The sequence below is a fragment of the Oncorhynchus mykiss genome, chromosome 28 (assembly GCF_057628025.1).
Source record: "Oncorhynchus mykiss isolate SJ-2025 chromosome 28, ASM5762802v1, whole genome shotgun sequence".
In the NCBI taxonomy this organism is placed as follows: Eukaryota; Metazoa; Chordata; class Actinopteri; order Salmoniformes; family Salmonidae; genus Oncorhynchus; species Oncorhynchus mykiss.
This window is the reverse complement of record NC_143049.1, coordinates 17,249,310-17,274,699: the sequence shown is the minus strand read 5'-3', so window position 1 is coordinate 17,274,699 and position 25,390 is coordinate 17,249,310. Positions and strand designations below refer to the sequence as shown.

The following is a 25,390-nucleotide window of genomic DNA, read 5'->3' as shown; positions in this document are numbered from 1 at the left end:
GTTTTGGGGGTGACCAGAGAGATATACCTGCTGGAGCGCGTGCTACAGATACTCAACTAGTCTAAAGAAGGCCAGTTTTATTGCTTTTTTAATCAGTACAAAGTTTTCAGCTGTGCTAACATAGTTGCAAAAGGGTTTTCTGATGATCAATTAGCCTTTTAAAATAATAAACTTGGATTAGCTAATGCAATGTGCCATTGGAACACGAGTGGTGGTTGCTAATAATGGGCCTCTGTACACCTATGTATATATTCCATGAAAAATCTGCCCCTTTTACTGAGTAGGGGCAGCTACAATTTGTAATTTATATCATTATCAATGTCTACACTGTATTTCTGATCAATGTTATGTTATTTTAATGGACACTTTTTAAAAATGTTCTTTCAAAAACAAGGACGTTTCTAAGTGACCCAAAACTTTTGAACAGAAGTGTACATTATTTTAAATACAGTATATATTCAGTGCCATCAGAAAGTATTCATACCCATTCACCTTTTCCACATTTTGTTATGTTAGCGTCGCTGCACAGCTATTTTCAGGTCTCTCCATAGATGTTCGATCGGGTTCCAGTCCGGGCTCTGGCTGGGCTACTCAAGGACATTCAGAGACTTGTCCTGAAGCAACTCCTGCAGTGTCTTGGCTGTGTGCTTTGGGTGTTTGTCCAGTTGGAAGGTGAACCTTCACCCAGTCTGAAGTCCAGAGCGCTCTGGAGCAGGTTTTCATCAAGGATCTGTCTGTACTTTGCTCCATTCATCTTTCCCTCGATCCTGACTAGACTGCCAGTCCCTGCCGTTGAAAAACATCCCCAAAGCATGATGCTGCCACCACCACCATAGGGATGTTTCCAGGTTTCCTCCAGACATGATGCTTGACAATCAGGCAAAGAGTTCAATCCAGGTTTCATCAGACCAGAGAATCTTGTTTCTCATGTTCTAAGACTTCTTTAGGTGCATTTGGCAAACTCCAAGCAGGCTGTCATGTGCCTTTTACTGAGGAGGGGCATCTGGCTGGCCACTCTACCATAAAGGCCTAATTGGTGGAGTCCTGCAGAGATGGTAGTCCTCCTGGAAGGTTCTCCCATCTCCACATAGAAACTCTGGAGCTCTGTCAGTGACCATTGGGTTCTTGGTCACCTGCCTGACCAAGGCCCTTCTCCCCCGATTGCTCAGTTTGCCTGGATGGCCAGCTCTTGGAAGAATTTTGGTGGTTCCAAAGTTCTTCCATTTAATAATGATGGAGGCACTGTGCTCTTGTTGACCTTCAATGCTGCAGACATTTTTTTCGTACCCTTCCCCAGATCTATGATTTGACACAATCCTGTCTCGGAGCTCAAGAACGAGAAATAAGACAACTATGCATAACTATTCAGAGCCACCTTTTACAGCAATTACAGCTGCAAGTCTCTTGGGGTATGTGTCTATAAGCTTGGCACATCTAGCCACTGGGATTTTTGCCCATTCTTCAGGGCAAAACTGCTCCAGCTCCTTCAAGTTGGATTGGTTCTGCTTGTGTACAGCAATCTTTAAATCATCCCACAGATTCTCAATTGGATTGAGGTCTGGGCTTTGACTGTGCTATTCCTAGACATTTAAATCTTTCCCCTTAAACCACTCAAGTGTTGCTTTAGCAGTAATGCTTAGGGTCATTGTCCTGCTGGAAGGTGAACCTACATCCCAGTCTCAAATCTCTGAAAGACTGAAATAGGTTTCCCTCAAGAATTTCCCTGTATTTAGCAGCATACATCACTCCTTCAATTCTGACCAGGTTCCCAAGTCCCTGACAATGAAAAACATCCCCACAGCATGCTGCTGCCACCACCATGCTTCACTGTGGAGATGGTGTTCTCGGGATGATGAGAGGTGTGGGGTTTGCGCCAGACATAGCGTTTTCCTTGATAGCCAAAAAGCTACATTTTAGTCTCATCTGACCAGAGTACCGTCTTCCATATGTTTGGGGAGTCTCCCACATGCCGTTTGGCGAACATCAAATGTGTTCGCTTATTTTTTTCTTTAAGCAATGGCTTTTTTCTGGCCACTCTTCCGTAAAGCCCAGCTCTGTGGAGTGTATGGCTTAAAGTGGTCCTATGGACAGATACTCCGATCTCCACTGTGGAGCTTTGCAGCTCATTCAGGGTTATGTTTGGTCTCTTTGTTGCCTTTGTGATTAATGCCCTCCATGCCTGGTCCATGAGCTTTGGTGGGCGGCCCTCTCTTAGCAGGTTTGTTGTGGTTCCATATTCTTTCCATTTTTTAATAATGGATTTAATGGTGCTCCGTGGGATGTTCAAAGTTTCAGATATTTTTTTTATAACCCTGATCTGTACATCTCCACAACTTTGTCCCTGACCTGTTTGGAGAGCTCCTTGGTCTTCATTGTGCTGATTGCTTGGTAGTGCCCCTTGCTTAGTGGTGTTGCAGTCTCTGGGACCTTTCAGACAGGTGTATTTTTACTGAGATCATGTGACACTTAGGTTGCACACAGGTGGACTTTATTTAACTAATTATGTGGCTTCTGAAGGTAATTGGTTGCACCAGATCTGATTTAGGGGCTTCATAACAAAGAGGGTGAATACATATGCACGCACCACTTTACCGTTTTTTATTTTGTCAAATTTTTTTACAACAAGCTATTTTTTTTATTTCACTTCACCAATTTGGACTATTTTGTGTATGTCCATTACATGAAATCCAAATAAAAATCCATTTAAATTACAGGTTGTAATGCAACAAAATAGGAAAAACGCCAAGGGGGATGAATACTTTTGCAAGGCAATGTAAATAAGGTATTTCAGTTTTTGTAATTTAATCCATTTTAGAATAAGGCTGTAACGTAACAAAATGTGGAAAAAGGGAAGGGGTCTGAATACTTTTCGAATGCACTGCCAAGACCGTCCAGTTTTGATTTCTATTTGCCATATATATTACAACTGTGCTGTGATGTTTCACAGAAGTTCTGAACCTTTCTATTCTCATGGTTTCTATGGATTGTAAATTAAAGATAAACATTTTTGCTAAGAGCATTATTATTTTATTGATTGATTGACTATGACTTTTCATATCACCCAGCAGTGCTATTTGCAGAGTTAACTCCAGGTAAATGTTGCAATTCTTCAGTTGTTCCTGAACCTGCGACCAAAAACAAGCTTCGTATGGATTGTACCAAAACATTAAGTTTTAAATAACGAGCCTCCATTCAGTATCGCGGAACATCTGCTACAATTTAGGGAACAAATCATCTGTTTATGCGAGGCTAATAAGCGGAATTGGATGCAACGGCGGAATCCGAATTGGAACATTCCACTTTCCACAATGCTCCTCAAAGTCACAAATAAACAACAACTATTAGAGAGAGAGGGGGTAGGAGAGAGGATGCATGTGGAGGTGTTGGACGTACCTGCTGGTCCTGGCCTACAGGGGGCGTCAGTCTCACTTGGGTCTGCCATTGCTGCTGATTGGTCTCGTCCCTGGCTACGATAACTAGGGGCACTGTAGGGAGGGTGGACAAGGTCAAAGGCCTGAGGGCGTAGACGACCCCGTCAGCCTCTATCCGGAAGTCGAACGGGTTACTGCACTCGAAACGCACCAGTCCACCTCGGCCGCAGTTCACAAACTTCACTGTAAGAGAAGGAGAGGGGAAACAGAACATGAGATTGAAGCTGAGGCAACCTGGGAGCGAGAGACCGAAAGACAGCGAATAGACACTCAAACAGACAGACGGACATCCAGACAGCTCCCACACCACTCACAGACTGTGTGGTATAGTCCACAAAGGTTCTCCAATTCCTCCTAAAACTCATACATAATTTATGTCAAGCTGCACCACAAAGGTATTGTTCTAAACAGGTGCGGTAGAGAGAGAGAGAGAAGAAGAAAGAGAGAGAAAAAAAGAGAAAGGGAAAGAAAGCAAAAGGGGAGATGTGCACCCCTGAAGGGCACTTGCTGAATACAACTTTGAAAGCTAAAATGGGAGTCTGTTCGATGACTGAATGTAAAGATTGTTTGTTTTAATATTAACAGGAAAAAAAGGAGAAAAAAAAGAAAGAAAGCTAAAATACCAAAACATTGCACTTTAAAACTGATGTGCTAATTTGACTGTGGCTAAATGAACTGTTGGGTATGGGTAAAAAGAAGCATCAGCTTCAATAAATAAAATAAGAATAATTGATTTCATTCTTATTTATTTCAGCTCAAGTCGTTGCACAGTAGCTTTCTCCCCAATGACAAACGCGGATGATTCGCCGTGGTCGGCTAGCGATCCCAACTCTCAGGGAGTGAGAAGTGTGTGATGTTTATTTCATAAGTGAGTACACATGCACACGTACACACACAGCTGCAGTGACACACACACACATGGCTCCTGGGAGCTCTAGTACACAGTCCCAGAGCGCTTCAGTGGCAGTGGTCTGACATCGGTTCATGTTACAAGTGAGTGACAGTGCATCTCAAACACCCCACCTGCACACACACACATACAGACTCAGGTACACAAAAACCTATGCACACGCACATGCACACATACATAAACACTTCAATATTCCAGTGCTTGTTCAGTGCCTCTTGTGTGTAAAGATTTCCCTGACAGCTGTTTTCTGTAGCGGTGATAGAGAACAGAACCCAGTATACAGATAATACTGAAACTCCTTCAAGCTAAAGAGATTGTGGAGGCTGCGCCGATGCCATTTTGAATTATTAAACCAGATGTGGAATGACTTTTAAAAAAATTATTGAAGAAGGGTATCTAATCTCCCATTCTTGTGTAACCTTAAGGACAGAGAGCGCTACAGAGAGCTGTGACTTCAGAGGGTCTTTACATTGGAGGCACAGCAGTGTGAGGTAGTGCAATACAGTATATGTGGAGGGAGGGATGCTGAGCCCTGGCTCTGAACGGGCTAAGGTTTAACCCCAGGCCCTATTGCCTGGGTACTGAACAAGGATGTTGGTGAAAAAAGCTAAAATAGGAGCTACTATTTTTATTTTGCAGACTCGCACAAACACACACACACACACATACAGTACACACACACATACACACACACCGAAATACAATTCACTACCTACTAATAACCTTTCTGTGACATAGAGAATTAACACTGTCATGCTAATTGAACTAAAGAGAAAGCCTTTTGTGTTCGCTTGCTTCCGGCACTCAACGTAATACACAAAATGTACCAGTTCCTTTCTATTCCGGAACATAAAGCACAATGGCTAAACCACCACAGCAGGAGATAGAGCAATTTGACCAATGACAAAGAATTGTGAAATTCTGAAAATTGGGCAAAGCATAAAGAGAGGGGAAAAAACATTTGCTTAGTCAGACTGTTGATTTTCACAGTGGACACAAAGGTGTCCAGTGGAGTGTACCTTACCGAATTAACCTCCAAGTCCTCACCAAAAGCACACAGAAATACAGGCCTTTTTTTTTTAAAGGACAAAATGTTCACATCATTTTCAAAAACCTGAAAACAGAGGAGAGGAGAGAGAGACCTACAGATAAGTCAAGAGAAGAGAGAAAATAAAGAAGGTTATAATTAATAAATACTATACAAGGACTGAGCCCTGTTGGGAGAAACAGTTGAAAGGGCCCTGGATGCAACCCATTACATTGTGCTAGACAGATAAAGCATCACATCTGCCAACAAAGCCACAGCATGGTACACTGGTCTGCTGCTCCTGAGGAATTGCCATTCATCTAAATATTGATGAAAAGCACACAAAGGTGTCTCAGAGAGCGGCTCGGCATTGTGGGGGAAAAAGCAAAGAGTAAACACTCTATGTAATGAAGATATACACGATACAACGGGAGGAGAATCTATACTGGAACCAAACACACCACAGGCCTATATATTGACCATCTGCACACTGCACAGAGATGTTTTTCAAGCAACCTCATCCAATTAGTCATTTTTTTGTCTTTGAACCTGGAAAAGCAGACTTCAGAGCGCTAAATGACCTTGGTTAGCTGAAGGTGTTTCCTTCCAGCCACCCGTCTGTAAATTCAAAGCCTTCAGGCAATCAACTCAACAGCAGTAGTCCGGCTGATGCTCAGACACATAGGCAGAATACAGAGAGAAGTGTCAGAACGGCTCAGCTCACAATGACAGCTTCCCAAAGGTCTACTGGGTGGATGAGAACCGTATCATTAAAGGGAGAGGTGATACAATCTAATTCACACGCTCTATTGCTAATGAGGTATATTGATTGGCTGGCCGAAACACTCTGTTTGTTGTGGCCTATAGTATCAAAGAGATGATAATTAGTGATTAGTGTTAATATTGCTTCATCTTAATGATCATTTATGGGGCTAGTCCTGGCTGGCTGCTGAGCTGAGCCTGGTTGGTCGCTCCCAATTTAATTACAAACAAGGCTACAATGTTGCTCCCTGTGTGTTTGAGGATGTACAGTGTGTGTCTGGGTGTGTGCAATACCATGGGTTAGCCCGGTGTTTCCCAAACTCGGTCCTGGGGACTCCAAGGGGTGCACATTTATTTTTTCTCCCTAAAGCTTGATGATTAGTTGATTATTTGAGTAAGCTGTGTATTACTAAGGCAAAAACCAAAATGTTGGGCCCCGAGGACCGAGTTTTGGAAACTCTGGGTTATCCTGTATTTGATTGCAGTGGTTTCCCTGTGAGCCTTTGTGGCACTGAGGCCTGTTGTTGGAATGCTGAGCTCCAGTTCTCTAGCTCAGTCTGAGATTTGGCCATGTGAACACCTCTGGGAGGCCCTTCAGCAGCCAGGCGCCATGGCAATCGCTGTGCAAATTCTCAGCAGGCAGCACAAATTCCAATAATAATGAATGGGGATGTCCACCATGTGTCTATTCATTTATCAGCCCGAAACTCCCATAGCCTATAGAAGACAGGAGCAGCATTTACTAACCCTGGATGTTCCAGTTTATCTATATCTAGATTTATCGTCTCCCCAAGGTATAACGAAACTTAAAGAGATCCTTGCTGACACCACCACCACCAGCACCACACCCTATTAGACATGTCGTCATGGCCACAGGGCCAGGGAAATAAAGGTCTTTGGTTTGGACAGAAACGCCGATGCAGCAGAGAGAGGGGTATATACTGCTGCTGTTAGGGGGGAAGAACACAGGCCAGTCAGCAGAAAGGCCAGTCCAACTAATGCCCCTTGCCGGGGCACAGAATTACCTCCGACTCAACAAGCCCATTCACAGGCTTATAGAAACCCCCGCAGCTGACTAGCAACACAAAAAAATAAAACAGCTAACCTCCCCAAAGTGCCACTCTTTTGTCTGTCTCCATCCTTTGGTGTCACTAACAGACAAGCACAACTACAGAGAGCAGATAGAGGGGGGGAGAGAGAGAGAGAGAGAGAGACAGAGACAGAGACAGAGAGACAGAGAGAGAGAGAGAGAGAGAGATACTACATTTTCTTAATTTGCAGCATTCTAGAGAACTGTCACACGGGACAGCAGTTTTTTTTAAGACCTAAAATACAGTATCTCATTCTCATGCAGCCTACCTCACAATGGGAGCACATAAAGAGGTCGTCTGTCGTAGCCTAACGTTGAGACAGTACATAAAATGTTTCATAGTCTTTACCTTTTTATGCCTGTCTGCCAATCCAATATAGTGGCACTAAGTTAGTAAAAAGCTGGTCCCTGTAATGTGCTGTAAATGTGGCAAGACTGATTACCTTACAATTGGCCTAGCGTCGCCCGGGTTAGGGAGGGGTTGACCGGTAGGGATATCCTTGTCTCATCGCGCACCAATGACTTCTGTGGAGGGCCGGGCGCAGTGCGCGCTAACCAAGTGTTTCCTCCGGATGCGCGCTGTGTTAAGAAGCAGTGCGGCTTGGTTGGGTTGTGTATCGGAGGACGCATGACTTTCAACCTTCGTCTCTCCCAAGCCCGTACGGGAGTTGTAGCGATGAAACAATTGGATACCACGAAATTGGGGAGAAAAAGGGGTCAAATTCAACAACAACAGAAAACACACACAAAAAACACCTCGTCATGTAGTTCGTCCTGATATTACCATCATTCATCTCCAGCTGGTGATGTCACTGACAGGCGTAAAATACTCAGCATAGGTGTTTCATCAGTCGCCTGGCAGAAATGCAGAGCCCGGCGAATGCTCCAGAGATAATCCCAGCGGGCAAATGCCAGGACGCCACTGATACAAATGCATTTTCATGAACACAGATCACCAAATCGAGTTCATGCTCATAACGCTGGGCCTAGATGGCTGCACTGGAGATGAGACAATGCCATATATCACATAGGCTCTAAATGAACTGTGCTCAGCGGAATGTCCATTGTTTACAAGATGGTGGCTAAGCTGAAACTTGGCTAGGTCACATGCCGGTGCCTCAATTAAAATCAAAGTGCTAAGAAAGACACTCTACAGGAAAATGAAATAGTGGCTAAATGAATAAACGGCAATTTGGCATCAAGTTTGAGGCCACAAAACATTTATTTTCTGAAACATTTAGCATGAAATTAGGACTTTCTGCTATTGCGCCCTTCACAATATTCTGTCCTGTCCAATTATTATATAAAAAGTGAAAGTAACACCATACTGATGCTTTTGAAGTATCATAGCTTGATACGACCCATACGTATGCATGCCTGTGTACTTCGTTCCCATTTAGGTGGTGTATAAGCTTTTCCTCTGAATACATGTTCTATACCCTCAAGGGTAGTATGCCATTTTAGCTGGTTAGCCTTTGGCTTTTTATGTCAAAGCTTTTTTTTCCATCTTAAGAATCTTAAACCCATTCATTCTGTGGACATGAGGCTCGAACAGCAATGTCCTTGCGATGAGTAGCAGGGAACTCTTGAAGGAAAGTAAACAGTTTACAGTTGATGTTTGGATGTTGGAATGACAAGGCTGGTCTTTGCCAGACAGGGGCCCTGCTTGAAGCGGTATTGCTATTGCAGGGAACTTCAAACGTCACAGAGAACCATGTGTTAAAGGCTCTGCCTAAAATATGTACAGGAATCGCAAACAGAGAAACATGGAGAAATGTCGACTTGCCCCACTAATGTCTTTCTGCAAAATAAACGTGTGAAAAGGGAAAAGGCTATCAAAGTCATACGGGCTACGCCATAGGCAGCAGCCGTACTTTCTTATGGTGACCAACTCCCACGACAATGATGTATTATTGCAGAAGACGTAGCACCGTCCTGAAACCGAGGCTTCAGTTAAAGGCTGAAAACACACTACCAAATTGCATTGATACCACCTTTCTTTACCATGCACGCCCACACTGGCACAAACACACTCGGAGACACAACCAGCACAAGCAGCATTATCATAACAGCTAGCAGCGATATCCCATGCAGGTCCTTTTCAATCTCAGATAAACTGACCTATGGGCTCTCTGGATATGCTAAACGGACCCCTTGCTCTGAGGGAATAAAACAGCCCTTTTCCATAAATGAGGTTCTCTCCTGTTCTCCTTTCTCTTAACACTTAGCATTTCTCTCACGCCAGCACATGACCACTGGCTCTCCCGGGAGCCAGCGGACTTGTCTGACAGTGAATGTATTGGGAGGACAATAACAAGGTAAGACGATCGACTCCACGCCAGTGCCCAACAGTCACCTCCATTTCCTTCACAGATCGGGAGATGCAGATCGCTTCTCTGGATCGGGCCCATTAAAGTGCAAAGTCCCTGTGTTGTTTGGTCGAACCTGGAAAATTAGCCTTAGCTATCTCCATTGGGATACCATCGTCAAATAAGGGCCTTTAATTCTCATTTCATTCTCATTGACTGGGGGTGTTTTTCTGTACGGAATCAGAAGGACGTTCGCTGTTGTGTTCTAATTGTTATGTTCTACAGCTAGAATGTAGAAATTAGCCATAGTCATCTCCTTGTTAGGTTCATCATCATATGAGGACCTCTTATTATGAAGGCTGAAGAGCTTTTGAATATATGTTAGTCACTGAATGAAATGCTGTCTGTTAGCTGCTGCTAGAGGGAAAATTATTTGAAAGTAAACGGGTTAGTGTGAAAAGAGATATCACGTATTCAGATGTTCAACAGTCTTTGTTTGGTAAATGAGATGATTCTAGTGTGTTTTTTGGTGTCACAGGAGCCTAGCCTAGCGTCTAGCTGGATTACTGTGTCATCGGAGCCAAGAGCTGATAATGGCTAAGCTACATCCTTCTTTACTTATCAGCAACATAGCTACTGGGATTTGGGCGAGCAGAGCGATCAGGACTGCCGCTTGATACAGCGTTTCAGGCTTAAAGGAGGGTATTAAACTGACCACATTATTAAAAGGGTGTCAAATAGCTCTCAACAGCTCTTTATGAAGACTTTAACATGGCTAGCTAGTAGCTAACTCCATGGTAATACATACAGGTAAATGGAGTCTCAGATCAACATGAAAATATGATATTTGAACTGCTAGGAAGCTAACACTTCTTAACACTGTCTTTCACTCTGCTTAGTAGTGTCCTGAGTTTCTTCTGACCGTGTGAAACAGGTCATGTGTTGAAGGAAAAATACCCACTCCTTTGAAGGAGATCACCAGCAGCATCACATAACCTCGAGCATATTTTACACCTCCTTCACATTCTCTGGGATCAAAGGGAGATAATGAAAACCTATTTCATTGAAGAATTAAAATGGTCGTTTTTAACTGTAAAACCGTGACGAGGATAACGGAAGGGTCAGTGTGTGTGTCCATATAAAACCTGTCACGTCCTGACCTTAGTTCCTTTTTTATGTCTCTGTGTTAGTTTGGTCAGGGCGTGAGTTGGGGTGGGCATTCTATGTTTTGTGTTCTATGTTTGTATTTCTGTGTTTGGCCTAGTATGGTTCCCAATCAGAGGCAGATGTTTATCGTTGTCTCTGATTGAGAACCATACTTAGGCAGCCTGTTTTCCCACTATGATTTGTGGGTAGTTGTTTTCTGTCTTTCTATTAGTTACCAGACGGAACTATTTCAGTTGTTCTTCTTGTTTACTTTATATTGTAGTGTTCAGTTCAGTTGAATAAAATGACGAACACTTACCACGCTGCATATCCATCCAAACTCCTCCTCAGAAGAGGAGGAAAACCGTTACAGAACTACCCACCAAAAAAGGACCAAGCAGCGTGGTAACCAGGAGCAGAGGGTTCTGGACTCCTGGACTTGGAAGGACATTCTAGACGGCAAGGGATCCTACACATGGGAGAAGATCCTGGCTGGTAGGGATCGCCTCCCATGGGAACAGGTGGAGGCAGCCAGGAGAGCAGAGGCAGCAGGAAAAGGGAACCGCCGATACGAGGGAACACGGCTGGCAAGGAAGCCTGAGAGGCAGCCCCCCAAAAAATTTGGGAGGGGGCACACAGGGAGTGTGGCAGAGTCAGGTAGGAGACCTGGGCCAACCTCCCGTGCTTACCGTGGCGGGCGTCGTACTGGTCAGGCACCGTTATGCGGTGGAGCGCACAGTGTCCCCAGTACGCGTTCTTAGCCCGGTGCGCGATGAGGATCCAGCCAGGGCGGATGGTGCCAGCCCTGCTCTCCAGACAGCCAGTGCGTCCCCTCGGGCCAGGATATCCTGCGTCAGCTCTGCACACTGTGTCTCCCGTGTGTCTGCACAGCCCAGTGCGTCCTGTGCACGTGCCGGGGTAAAATCACCATCCAGCCAGGACGAGTTGTGCAGGCCCTTAGTTCGAGACCTCCAGTGCGCCTCCACGGCCCTGTCTATCCTGTGCCTCCTCCGAGAACCAGGCTGTCTCTCCGTCTCCTCCCTACAGGTTCTCCCGCCGGTCCGGCGCTTCCAGAGTCTCCCTCCTGTCCGGAGCTGCCGGAGCCGCCCGTCAGTCAGGAGCTGCCGGAGCCGCCCGTCAGTCAGGAGCTGCCGGAGCCGCCCGTCAGTCAGGAGCTGCCGGAGCCGCCCGTCAGTCAGGAGCTGCCGGAGCTGCCTGTCAGTCAGGAGCTTCCGGAGCCGCTCGTCAGTCAGGAGCTGCCGGAGCTGCCCTTGTCTCTGGCAATGCCGGAGTTGCCCTTCACAACGGCAATGCCGGAGTTGCCCTTCACAACGGCGCTGCCGGAGTCGCTCTTCACTCCGGCGCTGCCAAAATCTCCCGTCTATTCGGGGCCCGCTGCAAGGGTCCCCAGTCCGAAGTCGGCGGCGAGGGTCGCCTGTGGTGGAGTGGGGTCCACGTCCCACGCCAGAGCCGCCACCGCGGACAGATGCCCACCCAGACCCTCCACTATGGGTTTAGGTTTTGTGAGTCCGCACCTTTGGGGGTGGGGGGGGGGGGGGTACCACCGTCACGTCCTGACCTTAGTTCCTTTTTTATGTCTCTGCGTTAGTTTGGTCAGGGTGTGAGTTGGGGTGGGCATTCTATGCTTTGTATTCTATGTTTGTATTTCTGTATTTGGCCTGGTACGGTTCCCAATCAGAGGCAGATGTTTATCGTTGTCTCTGATTGAGAACCATACTTAGGCAGCCTGTTTTCCCACTATGATTTGTGGGTAGTTGTTTTCTGTCTTTGTATTAGTTACCAGACGGAACTGTTTCAGTTGTTCTTCTTGTTTACTTTATATTGTAGTGTTCAGTTCAGTTGAATAAAATGACGAACACTTACCACGCTGCATATTGGTCCGATCCTTCCTACTCCTCCTCAGAAGAGGAAAACCGTTACAAAACCGTTGTAACCTCTCCTCCTCCCGTTGGCATCTGACTGTAGCTGGCTGGGCCGACAATGCCCAGACACCTCTAGACAACGTTAAATCAAAGTTATTAGAAATAAAACCATTGAACTTTGTGTCTATAATTGATTCCTTTAACCTTGCCTCCCCCCTCTCATAAAGGTCATTCAATTTTAATTGTGCTTCCCTTGTTCAATTTTAACTGCTGAACATTGCTCACTCTGCCCAATCGCCACCGTCCGCCTTCCAAGGGAGGGAGAGAGGGCAGTGAAAAGATATCTATGTGCGGTTAGATGCCAGAGGGGCAGGTCCTAAGATGCCTTTTCAAAATCTGATTGTGAATAATAAGCCACTTTCCATGACGACATTCATTGCACCGTACTGCAGCATCGTGCATAACAGAGGCCATTTCCCACTGACCTTACAGTGGGGGAAAACACATTTGCCCAATGTTACACTGCTTTCTGCATCCATTTCAAATGGGCTGCAGTGCTGTTGAAGTGCCATTACAGAACTTCTGCTCATTTGACACATGCCAGCTCTGGAATAGAAGGGTGGAAACAATGCAATAAATACTGTGCCATCATATACAATATAAATACAATTTTGCCCAAAGTAATGCATGTGATATGAACTTGTTTAGATTCACTGTCAACATAATATGATGATATTATATCACAAAACATTTCAAAACAAACATACAGACTCACACAGCAGAAATAGAGCCAACTGTATCTCTCATAGTCACAGACACACTGCACCAGTGACATCCAATTTTCAAAAACATGTAAGTGAAATGCTTTCACTCTTAACACTGTACTGCAATACCTGAAAACACCTCTTGAAAACGACTCTGGCACAGTAGAAGGGCAATTACTGAGTCCACTCAGTTTGAGCAACGTGGTAAAAGCAGGCCAAACATGTCATATACCTGTATAAGACCTTACTTTAATGTACCAGTACTACAACTGCATCATCCACTCAGAACATGGGGCTCTCACATTTCCATTTGGACGAGATTCGGAGAATAAAGAAAACCTTGAAAGGAGAAGGGCAGCCATCAACCTTGTCATCATCAGCCAATCATTTTGAACCCCGGTGAGGAAGGCTGGGTCAAGGGCTAGAAATGGAGCCAGTCAGAGAGAGGGAACATATTTCTGTTGGCTACATGGCTGGATCACGAGGGGGCTGACCATTAAAGTGCCTGAGTGCAACCTGTAATGGGGCATTAGCCGGGGCTTTTGATCTGAAACTGAGGGCTTCAAAGCCATTCATTTTACCCCCTTGATCATTTCTGTCAGAATGCCTTTGTTATATATATATAAAAAAAACTCTGTGTCAGAGAGAAAAACCCAATGATAGAGTGAGTTGGTAGGTCTCCACTGTGGGCATGTTCATGGAGACTCATAAGATGTTTTAATTATCTCTCCAGCGCAACGGAAAGGTGGCTGTTGTCGGGTTGTTCCTCCCAGCAGGACCAGCCTGGCTGGCTGGCTAGCCTCAGCCAAAATGACACACAAAAATCAACCGCTCAATTCAATTGTTTTGATTCACTATCGACAGAGTGGCATGTGGCTGAAACGAACACTGATCAATAGGTTGAACCCACTCAAAGGTTCAGATCTTCTGATTGAGGGGTAACATTGTCATAAATAACACCCTGAGAGACATGTAGAAAGACAATGGTATAGCTGCTGTCAGAAAGTATAGCTAACACTGCCGTGGCAGAAGTAGAACATAGCATTAGGGTTCGGCGGAGGCATCTGCAAGCTCAAACAGACATGATTTGCATCGCCACCCAATTCAAATGACCTCTCAGCACAGCAGCTTGTTGGGAGATATTCTATTGGGGTGTGGAGACGGACAGACTGGCGTTGAGCAGCATTTCAGAAAGTCCATTCAGTGAATGTGTAAATGTAAAACAATGTGCCTTTTCAATCATTCCAGCCAAAAACCCTTCCCCAAGTATTGCCGCGTCTCTGCAAGTTTCAGGCACTACGCCTCTCAGCTGCTTGACATGGGTGAGCTACTGAGCTTCACTTGACAATGAAATCGTTAAGGATGGGAAGGGGGCAATTAACTGTTTGTCAAGTAATTTATGTTTGAAGAACTTTAGAGTGTTGAATTAAATCAAACTGGACTTGCCATCATTTCTGTGGTGGTTTGGAGTGGGATTTACACCACTTATAAAACAGAGTGGTGAATATAAAACATACCCAACTACTTCAGAGGTTTAGCAAAGCTAACAAGAGAGAAAAGCTCTTGACTAGAAAAATGCGACATCATTTGAATAGTCATCAGAAAGTGATTGAGAGCTTGTGATGATCAAATAATGAATACCTCTATGTATTTAGATGACTACGTTCTAAATCAATGGGAGAAAAAGCTAGCACAAAGCAGCACCGTGACAATGCAGGATAAAGATCCCAAATCATAGAGAGCAATACAACTCTGATTAGTTAGGGACAAAGGCCTTCCGATTCGAAAGTAAAGAGTAAGAAGACAAAGGAGATTTCCCAGGAGCTCAGAGAGAGAGAGAGAGAGAGAGAGAGAGAGAGAGAGAGAGAGAGAGAGAGAGAGAGAGAGAGAGAGAGAGAGAGAGAGAGAGAGAGAGAGAGAGAGAGAGAGAGAGAGAGAGAGAGAGAGAGAGAGAGAGAGAGAGAGAGAGAGAGAGAGAGAGAGAGACATTTGTACGTTATCAATTCGGATAAAATTAAGACTCCTGTACATTTGGGCGTGATTAAATTCCGACAAATTGTCCAACCTCCTGCGCTTGTGCTCGACATACAGTTCATTAAACAACGCAGTCTCGGAGCCAGCCAGCCAGCCAGCTCCATCCACCACAAATAATAAGCGTCACGCATGACAGAGGGACCACACGTTTGGTGGCCCCGTAATCACACACATGACACGCCCGCGCATATCTACACACCACAGGCCTAACACAGCCAGATGAATCCGTGGGCCTGTGAATTGCACTGTCTACAAGTGTTAATTCTTATTATAAGTGTCTTATAATCCTGTAATAGTATCTCATTACATAGAAAAACACATTTCAGTCCCCCAGTCCGACCTCGGTGTTGAGTAACGACACAGACAGACTGCCTCTCCCTGTTAGCCTATACAGTAGCATGAGGATCAAGGCGCTCGGACAGAACACAATGAATATTCCCAATTACATGCACTAGTACCCACTATCTGTTCAACTTGTCATTTGCAGACAAGTCTTCAGATGTCAAGGCAGTCTGTCCCTTGGATATAACCCCCAAAAACACTTGGATTTAACAAACAGACTACAGATGTAGGATCTTAATTTGAGAGTTTGCTACAGCAGGAAAATGAACCTGCAGCAACAGGAAATGTGAATTATCATGTGGATTATAATGAATGGACATTTTTGTAGGGGTTGGGGGGGGGGGGTCCAATCTGAAATGGTTAAGTGGAAACGTCAGAAGCCTTTTTAAACCTCAATCTGAAATGGTTAAGTGGAAACGTCAGAAGCCTTTTTAAACCTCAAATACACTACAAGTGTACATTTCCTCCACTGCAGACAAGTTCTCATACAACAGAGTGATCAAATTAAGATCTTGTAGGCAATATTACAAATCCAATCAATACTATGTTGGGTGCTGTTCTATGTCGTAAATGAGATTCCACCTAAACCTAACTTGTCCATAGTAAGACAAAATAAAAAGAACATGCTTCATGTCTTTAGAGTGGTGTATTTATTGCCCGACGACATACTGAATTGAATTTGGACTGCCCTACTTATCGCTACATACATTCCGTCTGGGACTGCCATCGTAGAAGTCATTTCTGCTGACGTCAAAGTTAGGGGGGTTGTACAAAACAAGTCATCCGCGAACGGATGGTCTCTAACCAGAGTATTAAACCAAATGACTATATCCAAAATGCTGCTTTACCCATCGGTTTCTGGCACCAATCAAAATGGTTTGAATGTGTTCACATAGGAGGAGTTGTTGGGGAGGAAATCAAATCCAGACTCATCTTGGAGAAGAAACGTAAGTAGGCGTGGCGTTTGGCCAGAGCGAAGTTGATTTGTAGCCAGGCAAGTGCATTTCGGCTACCTTTAACAATGTGCCCAAGGAAGAAAAGAAAACTGAGACTGAAATTGTGCCCAGTGAAATTACGTTGAACAAACAAGGAATAGACGTTGAATTGACGTCTGTGCCCAGTGGGTCTGGAGAAGAACAGAATAAGATAACTAATAGTCTTCATAGTATGCTCCTCTCTCTTGATTGATTTACTAAGGCTAATGAAAACACACTCAGATAAACTGTCACCCCCCCCCCCCCCCCCCCCCCCCCCCCCCCCCCCCAGGTGTCTCCCATTTTCCGTACTTATCACCTGGGTATTTTAACCTGTGTTTTCTGTCTGTCTGTGCCAGTTCGTCTTGTTTGTTCAAGCCAACCAGTGTTTTGTTTCTCGCCCTCCTGGTTTTGACCCCTGCCTGTCCGGACCCGCCTGCCTGCCTGACCACTCTGCCTGACCCTGAGCCTGCCTGCCATCCTGTACCTTTGCCCCTACTCTGGATTACCAACCTCTGCATGACCTGACCCTGGGCCTGCCTGCCGCCCTGTACCTTGGCCCCTACTCTGGATTACCAACCTCTGCTTGACCTGACCCTGGGCCTGCCTGCCGCCCTGTACCTTGGCCCCTACTCTGGATTACCAACCTCTGCCTGACCTGACCCTGGGCCTGCCTGCCGCCCTGTACCTTGGCACCTACTCTGGATTACCAACCTCTGCCTGACCCTGGGCCTGCCTGCCGCCCTGTACCTTGGCCCCTACTCTGGATTACCAACCTCTGCCTGACCTGACCCTGGGCCTGCCTGCCGCCCTGTACCTTGGCCCCACTGCTCTGGATTATCGACCCTTGCCTGCCTTGACCTGTCGCTTGTCTGCCCCTGTTGGTACAATAAACATTGTTACTTCTACACAGTTTGCACTTGGGTCTTATCTGAAACCTGAAATAAATGCATACTTGATGGAACGTAAATGAAGTTGTCTAGCATTGCTGTTAACAGCAAATGTATAGGTCTAATCAGTATAACACAGATGGACAAGCTGTTCTCCAACATAAAACCATACGAGGGACAGGAGATGAACATTGAATCCCATCCAAAAGAATATCCAACCGCTGCTTGGAATGTCATTCAAATACACGATCAATAAAAATGTGATATTGACACAGCCTACTTGTATTTGACATTTCCATGTGTTCCCAAAGAGACAGTTTTGCACCACTTTATGACGGCCAGAGCATTTCTCGTTATCAAAAAATTAAACAGGCAGTATCTCCCTCACTCCACCTAGCTTCCCACCCCCATTAACACCACCGACCCGTTGACCCCTGTACCACAAACAACGAGGCACTGCACAGGACAAAAAAAAAACAAGGTTTGTTTGTTTTTAAAACAGTGAAAAAATAAACCCTAGTCTTCTGAGGGGCTTGGCAGAAAAACGAAAACCTGCTTAGTTAAAGAGGAGGAGGGGGAAAAAAAACTTCCTCAAAACAATGGCACTGGAAAAAGACAGAAAGAGACCGAGGGTTTTTCAAAGAAAAAGGCAGGAGGATTAGTGCAGCTGCCAATACAGAGGGTAGGCTGGGTGTGCATTCGCCAGCCACCACACATTTGAATCAATACGTGTCAAATGCCGCTTGAACACACAATTAGTGTGCCGCTAAAGAAAAATAAGGAAAAATACACTCAGGGAAGATTAAAGGATGTGCACAATGTTCCTCTCAAAATCGTTCAAATTCAACACCTATACAGGCTTTTCAGACACATGACAGCTTGTTATGTGCCTGCTCAAGTTGAAGAAAGCAGAGGAGAGCAGAGCAGGGAGGAAAGCAAAGCATGCATCTGTATGAATATCCAAACACCTTCTCAACGTGTCTGTCAACTCCACTGAGCCCTTTGTGCTGCTGTGTGGGTTTCCTAAAGATATCAAGCGACAATAACTAGGATACATAACACACCATAACAGACATGGCATCTCATCTCACTACTAACCTACTTCGACCTGCTAGATACTAGATTCCACTCCCGCACCCCCCTTCATCCACCGCATAAACTTAGTGGCTCAAAAGAGATCAACCAACTGAGTGTAATGAAATTGAGAGGGGGGAGGCGGGGAAGTGGGGGAAGTGAGACTGGAGGGGATGGAGTATGGGGGTTAGCGGGATCATCCATCTGTGCAAGCAATAATGTCTGTATCTGCAGGCTGGTTGAATCACACTTTCAAATGGATGGCACAGACTTCTGTAATAGCACTGATGGTCGGTCTCCTCGCTGTTAAAGTAAATAAACAAATAAATCCCGCATATACAATATACAGGAAGCTATATTAGATATCCTGTACACGGTGTTGTGTGCAGACGGTGATGTACAGTATGCATGGTAATCTATAACAGTAGCCTCTGTTAGCCTAGCGGTTAAGTGTGTTGGGCAAGTAACCGAAAGGTCGCTGGTTTGTATCCCTGAGATGACTAGGTGAAAAATCTGTTGATGTGCCCTTGAGTAAGGCACTTAACCCTAATTGCTGCTGTAAGTCACTCTGGATAAGAGCGTCTGCTAAATGACTCAAATGTAAATCTACAAGAGGAAGGAAAACACACTGCAGGTCAGTGGAAATGAAACAAGACGTTATCTCATGTACAGACCGGATGAGGTGGTTATAGATCTTTGTCGGTGCCATCTCTCCCTCCCATAAAACCTCTGAAGGGCAGATGTAGCATTCATTTGTGAGAGACGAAGGCATCACATCTTTCCATTAAGGCCTGTTTCTCACTTTCAAATGCATGACTTCCTTTTTTTACGTGGCAGCAGAAGCATCTCCAACCTACAAATTGGCGCACTGTAATGTTGCAGAGTGAGTCATGGCTTAACCTAACACAGAACCAGACATTGGTAATTTAGGACGCACAGAGACCTTTTCTAAAAGGCTCTTATCAAACAGACTGTGAAGTAGATCCTATTTTATCCCCTTGCAAAGATATTTGTTGGAAAATAAAAATGTGTCATACAAATAAGAATGTCATACAAATTTGTCAATGCCACAGATATGTGAATGTATAAGATTGCCCTGATTGTATAGGAGAGCACATTATAGCTTTACTAACGAGGATAGATATGATAAAACCATGCTTTTACATACTGCTACGATGGTGTGAGTATAGATGCATTGGTACAATGGCTACACCTGTATGTGACTAGCCTGCAGGTTTTGGTTTCAGTATGTAAAGCGGTTTAAATTCCCCTACAACAGTCATGTTGTATATGATTTGTATATCAGTATGTATGGCTGCAATATACCAATATGGTAACACTGGTATGGGGAATATGTATACCTCCATATATTTGGGTATGACTGTATGGTTGGTTGGCTGTATGGGTCAGTCATAGACCTAATAGTGACACCGGCAGTACGTACAGAACCAGTCCAAGGTATCATGTAGTATCCAAAAAAAGTGTTAAACAAATAAAAATATATTTTAGATTTGAGTAGCCACCCTTTGCCTCGATGACATCTTTGCACACTCTTGGCATTCTCTCAACCAGCTTCACCTGTAATGCATTTCAATTAACAGGTGTGCCTTGTTAAGAGTAAATATATTTTGATTTAAATGTTAAAATATATTTTGAGTTGTTAAACACTTTTTTGATGACTACATGATTCCATGTGTCATTTCATAGATTTGATGTCTTCACTATTATTGTTCAATGTAGAAAATAGTAAAACAGAAAGAAGAACCCTCGAGGTGGTGTGTCCAAACTTTTGACTGGTACTGTATATCAATCCATATGTATTGGTATGTCTGTAAAGCTGTATGTCTGTCTGGCTCTGTTCCATATGGAGAGCCCTCTTAGCCTGGTTTAATCAGCTGAACTGAGCGGGTTCAGCCCAGGATATGTAGGCCTACAGCTGTGCTTTATTAGACACAATGAAGACCAGATTAGGGGATCTGGGAAGGGGAGAACTGGGGAGAACGGGGGAGGGGGAAATGACTCCAAACACATCTGTCCTTGGTTTGTCTCGGGCTCCAACACCAAACCGCAAGCATGACCATGTACAAATCTGTCTCCACTTGTAGAGACACGACAAGCAGGCAAGTCTGTGAGAACGTTCTCAGACCTTGGGTTGTTTTTTTACACTGACTGTGGCTCCTAGGAACAGTCTGTTGCCTGGATGTTGATAGATAGTTAAGAGTGACTTCCGCACGCCGCGTGGAGCCGTGTGGAGCTACAAACAAGTCATCATGTTCTAACTAATCAAGACGATGATGTATGTATATGCACTGCTATACACAAGCTCTAAATATTCACGATAAGCCCCAGAGAGGATATCACCGATGCCTCTGTCTCTCTGATTATGACCTTAATGGAAAACAGTTTGTTTCTAAAGACGAAAAACTGCTGTCTCAATGTTGTGTTTTCTGTACTGACCGTGTCTTTTGTTGTGGGTAAAGTCGCAATGGCATTACTGTTCGATCTGACATTTGTTAATAACAAAATCAGAAAATATTCTGTATACATTCAGTGACATGATAAGACTATCCCTGGAAAATGTGGGTTCGGTGCAACATAAGACAACAACATTTTGAGTAAGAGGAAAAGTGTGCAGAGTTCTTAAGCCATTTCAATGCACTTTTATGACAAAAAAAAAAAGAGTCTTCAACTATAAGTTACTTTTTTGAGCTCTGCTAGCTGTGCCGTTGAGGATCTAGAGCAAGCACACTTGTCGTTGTTAAGTTCGGAACACAAGCCTGCACCCTCGCCATCACACAATTACAGTTTTTCTTTACGCAATCCAAAAATGATTCATTGTAAAACACAATCTGGGTCAGCTGGGCATGATTTGAAAGCGTGTTCTATTGCCAACATGACTAGCTAGGTTATAAAATATGATATTTTAGTGTTACGCTTTTACAAGGCTATTCAGGGAAAAATATCGTAATTTTGATGGGCATAGAAAGGCGTCATGAGTGCATTCAGGTGCGTGTGCCATGGCACATTTGATTTACAACAGACAAACAGGCTCATTCTGTTCAGAACAACCCAGTGTATGATCCCATGTCATCCTGTAATTGTACATCAAACACAGTGCTCCCAAACGTTGACACTGTATCTGACAAGAGTTTTAAAATTTCGAGATGTGAAGGGCACATTTGAACTCACATGGGTTTGGCTTGCTTGCATGACATCAAAGCTGTATTTATTATAATCCTCAACATCTTATTTTTCAAAATACATCGAGTCATGTTAATTGACAGCATTTTACTCACTCAGACAACAACATTTTTTAAAAGTTGTCCAAATACTGGGTGGGAGGGGGGCAACTTCTTGTTGCAGGCAGTGCTCAAGTTCAGAATGTCTGTCGGTCAAAAAACCCATACAGCGGTCCAAGGCACTGCATCGCAGTGCCTAGAGGTATCACTACAGACCCGGGTTCTAATCCCAGGCTGTACTGCAGCTGGCTGCGACCGGGAGACCCATGAGGCGGTGCTCAATTGAAATGTCCTTGTCCCATCACGCTCTAGCAACTCCTTGTGGCTGACTGTGGTCGCCAATTGTACAATGTTTGACCCGAGACATTGGTGCGGCTGGCTTCCGGGTTAAGCGAGCAGTGTGTAATGAAGCAATGTGGCTTGGCAGGGTCATGTTTTGGAGGACGCATGGCTCTCGACCTTCGCCTGTATGGGAGTTGCAGCAATGGGACAAGACTGTAACTACCAATAGGGAGTAAAAAAATAAAAATAAATAAAACACTGACAGCCAAAGCTCTGACGCCATGTATATAGTATGTTACGGTACTGCCACTACGTTCCAATTTAGACGCTTATTAGAGTAAATTGAACACGATAATTGTTTGGTAATTAGACAATGCTTTTAGAGCAGGCATGGCGATGCATTTTACCCAGACGTTAACTGGGTTATAGAGCTACAGGAGTGTAGGTAAGCACGATGCCTCCACCTGAGTCACTCTGAAGACGTAAGACCCTGAGAGAGTGAGCGAGACAGAGAGCGAGAGAGAGCGGAGAGTGAGCGAGCGCGAGAGAGAGACCGGGGGGGGGAGACCAGAGACAGAAGGACATAGAGACAGAAGACAAGGCAAGAGAGTGGAAAGAGAAAGAGATGTGCTATGTTTGGTCTGGCTAGCTTCGTCATCCTTCCATCCCGCCTCACCAGTCCCTACCTCTATGGCAAACAGACAGACTGTGGTTCACAGCGTGTCATGGGCACCGTGGAAAAGAGCTTGATCAGGAAGACATTCCACTGCCATTAGAGCTCCTCTGTCTGTGTTTACAGTGGCCCTTTCTTCTCCCTTTGAACAGCTCACACACGGTGAGTGAGATTAAACAACAAACCACATGGTCTGTCGTAGACTAATCCACTGGCCAGTTCCCTATGTGGTAGTGCTTTGTCCTGATTATTTGCCACAGGAGGTGGAGGCAGGCCCAGATAGAAAGACGCAAAGATGCTACTTTGCGACATGATGCAGACTATATTATATGACTCATCTCATTTGGCACAATGTTGATTGTGATATTTGTTTATATCATTTAAGGAAGAGTGATACTAGATGGGCTTTTAGTGTTGTTGTTTTGTGGGAAGACACTTGAATGAAATACGCTTGCACTTGCAAGTATCCCCTTGCCTTGGATGTGATACTTTAAATCCTGATTGATACTGAGTACGCTGTTCTCATTCTTGGGGTAAGACTAAAGGCGGGGAAATCTAAACTTGGCAACGGCTGGCCCTCTAGCTACAACATAGACTGACTGGGTACAAGGCTGTTGCCGCTTTGCCTCCGGGTTGGAAAAAGTTGGAGGATTAAACTGTGCCAGGTGGCGTCCCATTTTCTTCAACAGTCCCCTGTCAGGCCTCCAGGTACAAGAGTAGCAATTCTGGAGACATGGGATTGAAACTATTCTTCCGAACATGTGAATAGCAGCCGACCAGGAGCCTAGACTGTGGCTAGTCCTGTTAGCCAGATTACTGATCAGGGCCTCTTCAGAGGCAGGCTCAGGGCTCCAGGGCAGGTCTGTCTTATAGTAGTCCACGGGCCTCTGACTCTGTTTAGGGGGACTACTGGAGCTTGTGCATTTCACTAGTCAAAGTTCATCATCGTCTTTATTGGATGATAAAACTCTTGCTGTGTATTCTAAAAGTAATCCTATTATGTTTTGGTGTTTCTGTTCTCATTTCTATTCCTCAACATAACGCATGATGTTACGAAAGGGAAATGATTCCCTCCGTCTTCTCTATTTTCTAGGAAGAGCTCGCTCGGACAGATATTGAAGAATGCGTAGCCCTCCATGGTTGTTAATAGGGTAGGAAAACTAACTTTAATATCACAGTGTGTTAGAATTTTCAGTGGTGTGCCTGGAAGGCCTGAGAGGCAGTAATTCACTATCCATACACAGCAAGCCACGGCCACACCACACTGTATTTCTCACATTATACAGTTCAACACTATAGGGGTGTATAGCTGCAATAAACAACCCATAAAGCAGACACTTTTACAGTCTTACCAATTCAATGATGTGTTGCATTGTGCCTCCTGAAAACCCTCTAAACGTCTTAACACTGTCTCCTTCGCCATCTCTAATCGTTCCGCGGGAAAATATGACGTTGATCATTTGTGAAGGTTGGCGCTGGCTGCTCACGTGATGGCTCGGCCTGGCATCGGCAGGCAATGGCATCGAGTCATCATCACTACCAACACTGTGGCTTCAGCATTAGAACAGAGCATTTGCATGGCACATACACGGTGATGGCAGGTCAAACAAGAACACAATCCAAGCCTGGTCTGTTGATGTTACGCTGCTCACCCTCTAAACCCTTCGAAACAGATGGTTGGAATCATGTTGTTTCCAAAGCCGTGCAGATTTTTTGGGAGATGAGAAAAGGGCCTCAACATATGAGCAAAAAAATAAACACTAAACCAGTGTCCCGTTAAAATGAATTGAATAACATATCAGATCATGGACTCTGAAAATCTTGAATTATTGACCTAGTTATTAACTTATGTGGCCTCTGTTGAAAAAACAGATGGAGACAGAGGTTGAATCTAACATGTACAGCGATTGCAGCAGCAAGCAACTGATTAATCCATCAGCTGTTTTATTTTATATTTATTTCCACAACAGTTGCCTTCCAGCAGATGTCAGAGTGATTTTTGGAAACGAGGCCCGTGACAACTGCAACAGCACTGTGATTTTCAAAATCACACTACAGTACGAATCCATGCTGAGCGATTGATACAATAGGAATGCTATGATTTTTCACCTGACTTCAAAGGATTGTTGTGTGCGAAAGTAAGTGGTCAAGCTATAACACTTGCACCGATTCGGAACATTTGACAATTGCTGTCTTCTGTCAGAAATATTATGAAATTGTGCTGCCAAACAATTGTGTGTAATGTGATAAGATTCCAGGAACTAAAAACGGGGACACACAGACACCAATCGTCAACAACAACAAAAAACACATTTAGCTTTTTTGAAGTCACATTGATTTTGAAGGGCCTTTCTCTCTGTATACATCCATTTAAAATTCCCTTATTGGCCTGTTCAGAGCCAACCACATCAAAGCAAGAGGGAAGAGGGAAGAGAGAAAAACACAAAAGAAAACAGTGAATACAGAAATAAGTCCACCTGTGCTTCTCTCCATGAGTGACGTGTCAAAAAGCACCAGCTGGACTTACAGTGGAGGCTGGTGGAAGGAGCTATAGGAGGAC

At 44.6% G+C, this 25,390-nt stretch overlaps 1 protein-coding gene and 1 long non-coding RNA gene across 2 annotated transcripts in view; one reads left to right on the top strand and one right to left on the bottom strand.

Moving 5' to 3' along the window:
• The window catches only part of LOC149970784 (uncharacterized), a 461,672-nt gene that overhangs the window by 198,925 nt on the left and 237,357 nt on the right, over positions 1-25,390 (top strand). The gene's annotated exons all lie outside the window — the stretch shown is intronic.
• LOC110508639 (cadherin-2) overlaps positions 1-25,390 on the bottom strand; it is an 85,189-nt gene that overhangs the window by 32,092 nt on the left and 27,707 nt on the right. Inside the window, exon 3 of the mRNA XM_036965888.2 lies at positions 3,394-3,614. Coding sequence (XP_036821783.1) covers positions 3,394-3,614 — 221 coding nt within the window. The remainder of the gene's footprint in view (positions 1-3,393; positions 3,615-25,390) is intronic.